We start from the raw sequence: 10,848 nt of genomic DNA on the forward strand, positions 1-10,848 counted from the left end.
TTTTTTACTTTAGATTTGCATACTTGAATTCATCCTCTCTTAGATATGATAGAGTGATATAGAATATTTCAGTTGGAAGAGGCCTACAACAATCACTAGTCTTGCACTGGTAATGTAAAGATTTAAGGGGTTTCATGAACCTTAACTTAAAGCAAAGTGGTGGGTTTCATAGAAGCCAGTGAGAAAGTGAATTATGAGGACCTAAGCGGTTCAACTCCTTGTGAGTTTTCTCTCAGACCTGTGTGTGTGTAATTGCATGGTAGAGCTCATTTGTCAGCAAGCAACACAAGGCTGAAAAGATGAAGAAATGGTTGCCTAGGAATCAAAAGAAATAAAGGAAAAAAAATTAAAAAACAGAAGGGGGACAAACGTACTCAGCAGAAAATACCAAATAACACAGAAGTAATTTTTACACTTTCCTCTTTGCACCCTTCCTTAGGATTTCCGGTCTGCCCACGCCTCTGCCAGTGGTCTCTGAGAGACTTGTTTTCTGATAAAGAGGAAGGAAAAACCACCAGCCGTTGTCCCGGATGCTTGGTGACAGAGTGAACCCAGGCAGGGAAGTGTTCCTGATTTACCCCAGCTTGGGAAAAGCGGGTCAGTCCGGCTGGAGAGGGGGCAGCCGTGAAGGAAGGATGGGAAAGGTGCTGCGAGCAGCCGTGCTCCTGGGTTCCCTTCTCCACTGCAGCGGTGAGTCTGGGCTGGGCACAGCCCCTGCCCTGCAGTGTCTGCGTGTGCTTGGCAGGGGTGACTCTGTTTTGGGAAGTGTTTAGTCCTCAGAGTGAGAGAAATGTACTGGGACAATGGCAATTTTTACAGGAAAAAGAGTTTTCAGTTTCTTTACCCAGTGGCTTAAGTTTTTCGTGTTTGGCTTAAGCTGAGAGAATGGTGTATTTCAGAAAAACAAAATTGGCAGTGGAGGAGGGAAGTCTTTGCTGTTCCTCAGAAGCCCCAAGGGGATGTCTGGAGCAGACATTTGCTGCATCAAGCCTAAGTTATCCAATAACTCTGATCCTGTGCTCTACTCAGTGCTGGTGGTGGCAGGAAAGCATCAGGCTGCACCCTGGCCATCAGCCACCTCCCGTCTTCATGCCACACTGATTTTTGGATAACCCACCCCTGAGCAGCCCAACCCTCACACTCCCCACTGCTGTGTTTCTCACCTGGTGGGTTCTCTTTGCCAATGCTCTTGCCATGGCTTCACCACCTGTGACCTGCCTTCACCCTGGCTGTTCTGTGGCTTAACTTTCATCTTCCTTTCTTTCTGCAGCTTTTCTGGACCTGAGTGGCCCCAGTGAGGTCAAGGGGGTCTGGAAGGAGTCTATCACTCTGCCTTGTGCCTATGTGCCAGTGGAGGACCTTGTGCAGCAAACCCTCACCTGGACTGTGGTACATAACAAGGGTTCAGGCACCATCTTTCGGAGGGATGACGCCGGGGACCATGTTCTCCTGTCTGAGTACAGGAACAGAGTCAGCATCCCAAAGGATGCCCCAGGAAATGTGTCTCTCCTCATCCTGAGCCTGGAGATCTCTGACAGAGGGACCTACACCTGCCAGGTCACCTGGAGAGACAGCAACAACAGCTTGATAGCAAAGGAGATCACCACCAGTTTGGAGGTTGTTAAAGGTAAATCGATGAAGGAGGCTGTTCAGGAAGGGAAGGCTTTTGGGAATTAGAGCAGGTAGGCAGTGACTGTGTGCTTGCACGCAGAAGCTTTTTTCTGAACAATTTCAGCCTCCAGCAAGAAACAGCAAATAGGTCAGAGAGAAATTCTACCCAGGACACAGCACCCTGCAGCTCGGGGAGGACCTGTGGCTCCTCAAGGACCAGTTCACCCCAGGCTCCATCTGTAGCCAAAGGGTCAGTGTTTCCCAGTGGCAGGCAACAGTGGGGATACTGCATTGCTGTTCTTTGACTAAACCTCACCAGCACGTGTTTGCACTCTGTCTGCCCGGTGTGGGAGGTTTACAGAGGCTGCAGGACCCATGTACGGCGCAGCTCAGCTCAGCCTGTGCAGGGAGGTGATGTGGGAGCCGAGCTCCTTCCTCCGGGAAGGCACCGACAGCAAGAGCGAGAACTGCTGTGCCGGGGGGACCGTCCCCAGCAGAGCCAGCCCTCCGTGACCTGGGCCCCTGTGCTTTGTCTTCCAGTGGCAGCCACCAAGCCCATCATCCGAGCTGCGGAGCCGGGGCTGACGCTGCCGGCCGGGGCCAGCGCCAGCCTGACCTGCGAGGCCGGCGGGTCCCCTCCCATCAGCTACCGCTGGTTCCGCGGCGCCGCGGCGGGCACGGCCGAGCTCCTGAGCAGCGGGGCTGAGCTGGCCTGGCCCAGCCTGCGGCCCTCGGACAGCGGCACGTACTTCTGCGAGGCGCAGAACAGGGCCGGGGCCGGCGCCGTGCAGCGCAGCGATGCTGTGCAGCTGACGGTGACAGGTGAGAGCCGCGGCACGGCCCCCGGAGAAATCCCTCTGCAGGGCAAACAGCAGCATCCTCCTTCCCTGCCCGCGAAGAAGGAAATGCCAAACGCCTTCAGCACTCGCACACAGCCCTCCCCGCTGGCTCCGCTCTGTGTCCTTCTCTATTTCCTCCGGTCCGTTTCGTCCTCTTTCAGGAACTGCTCTTTTCTGATGCAAAAGAGGATTTCTACTTCAAACATTCCTTTTTATTTATTCCTCTGTGGGTTTTCTGAAGTTCTCCCTGTAAGGCTGCCTGCCGCAGGTCAGCAAGTTTAGACAAGGAGTCGGGGCTTTATTTTGAGAACAGGGAACAAGTGAGTGGTAATTCAGTGGCAGAACAAACCAGACTGGCCTTTGCTCCCCACCACCAGCTGCGTGTCTCAGGAGACACACTGAGACACACTGCACCTCTGACACCGCCAGGCTCTGACACCGCCAGGCTCTGCAGCACGGTGTGGGACAGGTTGGACTCAAAGGCCTCACGGGTATTTTTCAGTCTAAACAATTCCATGAGGGGTGCCTGGTGGAAAACTTGCAGCTCTCCTTGCCTGGTTACTGGCTCAGCACAGCTGTGATGCCCCTGAGGGCAGAGCCAAGCACAGGCACCACACAGTGGCCTGTGAAAGAGGCAGAGCTCGCTGAGCTCCCAGGACAGAGCTCTGGCTGAAGCCCTGTGGTGCTTTTCCCAGCAGTCCCACACGGGAGGGAGCAGCAGGGGAACAGGGCTCAGTGCTGCAGGTGCTGCCTGACTCTGCTGGCACAGCATCCCCCTGCTGTCAGCTGGGAGGGGGCTGCTTCCTCCTGCTCCCACCTGTGGGGAATTCTGGACCACAGCAGCATCACCATGGTGGTCAAACCCCTGTGTAAGCCTCTCCCTCCCTCTAACCTTGCAGATCTGCCCGCCACAACAGCGGCCTTGCAGACGAGCAGGGGAACCACAGAGGGACACCACTCAACCACTGGTCAGTGTAAGAGCTGTGACAGCTGCTGGCAAGGATGGGGTGTTGGGGCCGTGTGATGCCTGTGCTTGGAAGTGGTTTTATTGCTGGGGAACAGAGTTTTAACATTACTGAACTTCAGACCATATGCCTCAGGTTTTAACTCAGATGGTTCTGAAACATCTTCCTTCCCTCAGTTTCCAGTCAACAGAGGGTTTATATGTTGCTCTTTGTAGAAGAGAATCGTACATGTCTTAGGACTGCTGAAATTGCTATTTCCTAAATTGCAGTTCATATGTGATGGGATGTTCTGGGTTTGGTTCTTCTCTAAAGGGTTTTTTTGCTTGTTATCTGATCCTGAGTGGAAGCTGCTTAGGGGAGGCAGATCTGGTGTCTCCTGTAGCAGACACAAGGGATGCAAAAGCTTCCTCAGACCCAACTGAAAACACATACTTGACCAGGAACAGCAGTTTTGAGGGAGGGCTTGTGGTTTCCCATTTGTTTTTTGTGGGATGTGGGGATTTTTGCCTGGACTAGAGCAGGTCTGCATGCAGAAACTTTCTATGGTTGGATTATACCTCTTTTGGATTTATGGTGCCCCAGCAATCACATGGGTATTGTGGAAGCTGGTGTCAGTCACTGGAAGCTGAGGGAAGATGCTGACAGGTGTTGATTGTTCTTGCAGAAAAGCTTCAAACAGAGCTGATGTCTGGAGGTACCTCAGGAATCTCCTGGACTCCATGGGGCCCCACCACTACTGCAGGTGTGTGTGCACAGACATACAAATGCACACAGGTACCTGCTGTGTGTCTATGTAGTTTGTTTGTATGTATTTATACTATATATAGTATCCAGCCAGTAACTATATGGTACTACATGGACTCTCCCTATAATATAGCATATATATAGTGCTCATTTCTGCAGTTTTCCTGTTTTCACTGCTTTGTAGAGGGGCTGGAGGCGTTCTCTTCTGATCCTGCAGCTCGAATCCCAGATCTCCTAGTGCTAAAATGAGGGCTGGAAATGCACTGTCAGATTTTAACTCATGTTTGTTTTCCAGATCTGCTCATAACAGCAACAACTCCTGAGAGTGGTGTTGGACATCCAGGGAAGAATGAAACAATTCGTGGTAAGTAAGAGCAAAACCAAGCTGAGAAGAAGGTTAAGGACTCAAACCAGATGCTCTGTAGTAAAAATTAGTATTCTGCCTTTTTAGCTGCAAATTGCATTAAGATCTGTTCTCAAAGGACCCAGACAATTCCTGGTGACACTTCAAAAGGCTCTGGATGTTTTTATGGAAGAATGACAAAAAAAAGTTGATAATATGGGGCACACATTAATGTGTTGCTGTGTTCCTGAGCAGTCGGTCCATTTTTATCTTTGACTGTCAAAAGTGAAACAGCAGAAAAGCCTCAGTGTGTGCCTCAAGCAGATCTACACATTCTCCAGCTTTGCAGCATTGGGACAGGTTTAGACACTTTCCAAACAGAACTGAGCAGCACCCCTGAATGGAAAGCTTCATTTCTGATATGCAGTGACCCTGCCCAGGTCAAATCCCTAGTCACCTCAGCATGAGATGGACACTGTCTGCACAGCTGTGGTCCCTTGGTGAGGTGTACACAGTGCTGGGTCACACAGCACCCACTCAGAGCCACAGGACCAAGGCTCTGTGGGGACACAGCCCCACATGCTCAGGCAGGGCTGACTGTTACTGTCCTCAGGGACATGGTAAATGTCATGTTCCTGCTATTGCTGTTGCCCAGGAGGGCTCCTCTGTCTGAAAATCCTCTGTTGTATTGCTTTAGATTCCCAGAGGACTGGCTTGTCCCTGTACATGGTCATCCTGATTGCTGTGGTGTGTGGTGCTGTGGTTTTCCTTGTCATCTCTCTTATCACTTGCCTTAGAAAGCCCAAAGACGGTGAGTAGAATGTTCTGGAGAACCTGAATGTTTTGCACTTGCCCAGCATGGCTTTTCCTTTGATGGGTTTTGGGGCCTGGAGCAGAGCTTGCAGCCCCCAGCTGCAGCTCTGGCACCTGCATTGTGCAGGCAGTAGATGACACAGATGGTGGGAGGTCCAAAGAGGCAGAGAAGTCCTTGCAGTCAGGAGGGTCTTCCAGGTACCAGCCATGGGGTTGGGGCAGCAGTGGCCCTGGTGCTCCTCAGCTGCCCCCTCTCATCCCTGCACTGGCTCCTGGGGCAGCTCAGCTCAGCCCCTGCCCTGCAGCCCATCCCAAGGTGTGTGGCTTGCTCTGCCACAGAGTTTTGGGATGGTTGTTTCTCACTGTTCCTCACAGACATCCCAGGGCTCAGACTCTCCTGCTTGGCCAGGCTCATTGTTCCAAATCTTTAAAGTCTCTGGCAGAGGGTTCATCCTGTCCTGCTGCTGGGAAGTGCCTTTGGCACCAGTTGCTGTTCAGTAGTTCCTGTAGTTGGCACCCAGAAGGGAAGAGGTCGTTGTCAGTTCTCCCTATTCCATATGAATTTGTTTCCTCTCTGGTCTTTGGTCACAGGATCCATTCACTGAATGCCTCTGTCTCTCCTGCACTGCCACCAGAAATCCCCTTGACCAAGAGTTCCTGGGAGGCCCCTCCTCACTGGCAGTGCAGGGAGCACACAGGCGTGCTGTGGGGTTTGAGATCCCACAGAACTTCATTTTCTCCTTTGTTATCCTAATGAGCTTCTTATGACTCCATGCTACCGATTAATAATAAAATTGTCAAATAGTTCTTTTGCCATTTTTCTTATTTTTATCCTTATTTTTTTAAAGGCATCCAGAATAGTCACTTTCAAAACTGTTCTTTATTGAACTTCTAATGAATAGGGAAACTGGGGAGTTCTAGTTTCTAGCTTCAACTTTATCTTTGACACTGGGTCAAAATAACCCAGTTGTGTGATAGCTGGGTTGGTTTTGTTTTCTTGGACTGAATCCTGGGAAACTGAGTCATCACCCACCTGACATGATATCCAAGGCTGTTATTTTTGTTCTCTCTTCAGAGGTCATTTTCTTAAACCAAGAAGATAAAGAATTTATTTTTTTTAAGAATTTAAATGCAAGTTATTGATACAAATATCTTTTTTCTTTTCCAGCTCAAGTCTATGATGTAAAATTGTGAGTATAATCCTTTATCTGGCACATTGATGACTCCTGGGGGGATGTATCAGAGCAAAAATAAAAGGCACTGCTATTAGCTGTCATAATGAAAACCCCCTTAAGCAGTCTGGGTGAAGAGGTTCACAGTTAGCTCAGCATCACATTGTAGGATGGCTTTTGGGCTTTCCATGGCAAAAAAGAATGTGGGAAGGAAGATCTTTTTCATGGCAATGTCAGAATTGTAGAAGTGAGCAAGCATTGCTTATTTGACTCCTAAGCCCAGGGTGGGCTACTGAAGATGATTGCCAAGGCTAAATTCTCTGTGTTTTTTATAGGCTAAATTCCCAGTGTTTCTTCAAGTGCAAAGGGAAGGAACTCCCCTTCTAGAGACCATTAATTATACTCTGATTTATCCTCAAAACATCCCTGGCTGAATTTGCTTCTAACCATAGCTAGGAAGGAAGTTATAGCTATTTCTAAACTCAGGTTTCACATCCTGATCTAACTGTAACCTGTGGAAGTTTTACTGGAAAGCCTGATAATCTGGTCAAAACATAGAAGGAGAGCCACTTCTCTAGGTGCAAAGTGCTGCTGACTTGAGTATTGCAGTGGGATGTGCCAGCATCCCAGTGCTAGGCTTCCCCAGCACTGTGTAAGGCAGCAGTTTAAGTAACATTTGAACTCTTGAGCAAGGGAACAAATGCTATGATGACATTTATCCTCAGAGGACCTATCTTCCTTTAAAAAATATTAGATACCATAAGCCAGACAGTGGATGTGGACTGCTTTCAGTTCTCAATTTACCCTTCCTCCAATACTTTTTATAAATATTTCTCTTCAGCACTTATCTCACTGTGCCAGTGCAAGAAATTGTGGTAATCTTTTAATTGCTTGTATGCCCTTTGCTGCCTCTCCCTGGAAAATTCCTCAGGGCTGGAAGTGATGCTGCTACAATGCCCAAGGTTTTTCTGCCACCAGAAGGCAAAGGACAAAATCCTCTCCTTCAGAATATTGTCATAGTCCAGTGGCCCAAGTTTACATGGGTTTGAGTCAGACCATAATACTGTCAAAATTCTGATGGTTGGAGATGCTTTGTTTACTCTAGTTGCTATTCTTTTTTTATTATTATTATTTCAGCCATAACATGAAAGCAGCAGCTTCTTCAAGCACAGGTCATTATGAGGAACCCATCTCTGCCACTGAAAACAGCTATATGATAGAGCTTGGAGAAAACAAAGTCCCTGAAGAAGTAAATAATGTGTCTGACTCTGTTGCAAACCCCCAGGAGTCTGAGTATGAAGTAGGGGACACTTCCTGAAAACCAACAATGCTCTGCGGATACCAGTCCTGAGGAGCACCTTTACCCAGACAAAATACATATTTATTTTCCTTTTTGACCCTGGGTTGGACAAGCAGTGGTTGCTCTCTCTTGACAGTCCCTGCAGTGAAAATGCAGGAACTTCAGTTACAGACTGCTGTGTAGAATTTCTGATTTTGTTTTCCTTGATTCCCTTTCACCACCTCTATCCAAGAAAGCCCTTTGAATGCTGCAGCAGGCAGGTCCCAGGCTAGGAGCAGTGCACTGAACTTACTGCTTTATCTGGCCAAAAGAACCAGTGTTTCCTTTGTGTGGTGGGAGGAGAGCCAGCACGGAGGGCTGCTCAGCATCCCCATCCCTGTGGGTGAGCAGGGCAGGATGTGGTTGACTTGGGCATCGATGGCTCCTCTCCTGCCCACCTGATGCTGCACAGATTTAAGAGAGATTTTACAGAAACACTGAAAGGCAGATTAAAGCCAAGAGAAACTCAGGAACCTGCCACACTAGAGGAAGCAGAAATGTCCCCTGCTGTCCTTGTGGTGCCCTTCATCCCTCTCCACAGCACTGCAGCAAGGTCTGGGTACACTGGCCACAGCTCTGGCTGCTTCTGGTACTGCAACCCGGCACATTCTTTCTGAGCTTGTGATCTCTATCCTCTCTTCACATGAATGATGGATATTTAAAAGGAATTAGGTACTTTTCCATAAGTTTGGGGTAGGATTGTTTACACATGCCTCATATATTTTCTGGTGTGCATTTCTGCACAACTGGCTCATTTTGGAATGCCAGCAAGCCACTCACAGCCCCTCACTAGATACTCAAGAAGTACTTTCCTCCCAGCTTAAAAGGCCTGAAGAGTAAGTTATGAATAATTTCTACTGGCCTGAGTAAATCCATTAAGCAGAGTTATGGAGGGACCTTTTTATAATGAACAGGGCAATCCTCTGTATCCCACTAAAGGCCATGCAGGCAGATGTAAAACAGAGGGAGTGACCCAAGAGATGAGCAAGACACTGGTATCATAGGCACAGGATTAATGGGCCCCCAGCTGTGCTGCTCACACTCAGGACAGCTCTGCCTCTGCAGGTCTCTGAGCATCAGCTCAAAACTCACCAGAATTCATAGGGAGTGCAAGGTGCTCATGGAAAGATATTCCAGTCAAAAAACATGACTGTGGTACTGTAAAGCCCATGGAATGTTGCTACCTTATGTGTGCATGTTGGCCTCATCTTGGGTTTAGCAGAGCAAGAAAAGTTACTGAGAAACATTGTAAAGAATAATTATCAGTACAAAACCACATCTGTGCAAACCATCTCTTGGAAAAAGAAGAAACAAATGAGCAGAGTGCCTATGGGGGTCAGGGCTGAAAAGGTGAAGGGGCTATTTGTTTCAGTTTCTCTGAAAAGGATGCAGAAATTAGTGATAATTATCTGGTAGCACTTTCAAAGGGCAAGGAAGAGTACTTCTTTGTATGCAACACAGAAATAAATGTGGAACACTGTGCTGCTCACCCAGGGCTGAGAGCCAGAGGTCTAATGGAAATTATAGGAATTAATGACTAAAAAGTTAATCAGAATGCACAAACTACCAGGCACACTGTCCAGGCACTTATCAGTGACCTTATAGTTTCTCCTGTGCTACAAGTTCTATTTCTCTTTGTTAAGAATGTACTTAAAAATCAAGGGCTAGGACATCTTGATTTCTGAACGAAATGGGAATACATGGCAGCTACTGGTGCTGTCATGGAGAAAACTGCCAACATGTACATGCAGCTTACTGCAGATGTGGAGAAAATAGGTGTGAGTGTTTCTGCATGTGTGGGGTCAGAGGAGGCGGGAAGGAAACGCTGCAGGTGCTGGAGCACAGCCCATCCAACTGAGCTCAGCCTGACTGCTGTGGCCACTGAAGGGCGAATATGGCCACCTGGAATGACCTGCAGTGCTCCTCATCCAAGAGGTCTGATGTGACCAGAGGAACACTGAGAGAAGGCAGAGATACAAAGGGTGCCCCACTGAGGGACAGGGTGGTCAGTCACCCTGGGGTCTGAGCTCTCACTGCTGAAACCCCATGGGTAAGGGCTGCAAGGAATCCCACAGCTTGCCCCAAAACCACTCAGTACCAGCTGCACTGCAAAGTCATGGGCAGTGCAGCCCTCCCAATGTGGTTAAACAGCAATGTTATCCTGGCTGGACAGCCAGCACCAGGAGCTGATGATATTAAATACAGCTGTTGTAAGGCAAGCTCATGAAACTCAAAATAAATCCATGAATTACGTTCTCCATGTGTTTTGTGTCTGCTTGCACTGTGGGACAGCTGGACAAGGTCCAGGTCCTGACTTGGTCTAGGGTGTACCTGGGCAGAAGAGCAGCTGCTGTGCACCCTGGGCAGTGGCAGAGGATGAGCTGAAGTCACAGCAGATCATCTCGGACCAGCAGTTTTGTTTAGCAAACCCAGAGCTCAGTCAGCCTCTGCAGAGCACTGAGAGGAGGAACTGGGCAGTCTGGAAAAAGCCAGCATCAGATGGTGCTGAGACTCCAGAGGGCACCAGCAGTGATGTGTGTGGTGGCTGCAGGTAAGGGACATCTGTACTGCTCTGATGGCCTGGGGGCTTGCAGCCCACCTGCAGCACCAGGAAAGAAACAGGAACTCAGAAGACATCGTACACATGGGTCACTTTCTTGGAATCAGGAGCTGTTTACAGGGATTTGGCCAAGATAAGAGCAACCCAGAACTAATGTCATTGACCTGGAAAATCCTGGGAAGGGAAGTGAGTGTTTCAGAGAGAGCACTTGTACATCATGTTTCTGTCACACATGCTTTAAGGGAAAATGCTGATTTACACTAATTTCTCTAAGTGGAACAAGATTATGTTTTGATGAGTGACTATCTGATGTGACAGCACTGTGGTGTGAATGGCTGGGGGGAGGTCACACAATCAGTTTCTGAGGGACATCCAAAAAGTACTTAGTAAAATACACTCTGTTGAGTCAGATCCATGAGTTAGCTATGGCTGGACTAAACAATAAAGTCTCAAGTAAAAATT

The 10,848-nt window shown here is 48.6% G+C and overlaps 1 protein-coding gene across 1 annotated transcript; it reads left to right on the forward strand.

Annotated features, from left to right (window-relative positions):
- Positions 1-635: 635 nt before the first annotated feature.
- Positions 636-7,878, forward strand: LOC110480483 (V-set and immunoglobulin domain-containing protein 4). The gene is made up of 9 exons (XM_077786500.1): positions 636-690; positions 1,271-1,627; positions 2,152-2,433; positions 3,350-3,418; positions 4,080-4,157; positions 4,455-4,523; positions 5,200-5,313; positions 6,484-6,505; positions 7,625-7,878. The coding sequence occupies exons 1-9, from the start codon at positions 636-638 to the stop codon at positions 7,803-7,805; spliced, it is 1,227 nt and encodes a 408-aa protein (XP_077642626.1). The 3' UTR covers positions 7,806-7,878.
- Positions 7,879-10,848: the final 2,970 nt, after the last annotated feature.

The sequence above is a fragment of the Lonchura striata genome, chromosome 14 (assembly GCF_046129695.1).
Source record: "Lonchura striata isolate bLonStr1 chromosome 14, bLonStr1.mat, whole genome shotgun sequence".
Lineage (NCBI taxonomy): Eukaryota > Metazoa > Chordata > Aves > Passeriformes > Estrildidae > Lonchura > Lonchura striata.

Coding starts and splice junctions, on each gene's coding strand:
- LOC110480483 (XM_077786500.1), top strand. CDS start 636: ATGGGAAAGGTGCTGCGAGCAGCCGTGCTCCTGGGTTCCCTTCTCCAC. Junction 3,419..4,079: donor GGGACACCACTCAACCACTG/GTCAGTGTAAGA, acceptor TTGTTCTTGCAG/AAAAGCTTCAAACAGAGCTG. Junction 6,506..7,624: donor CAAGTCTATGATGTAAAATT/GTGAGTATAATC, acceptor TTATTATTTCAG/CCATAACATGAAAGCAGCAG.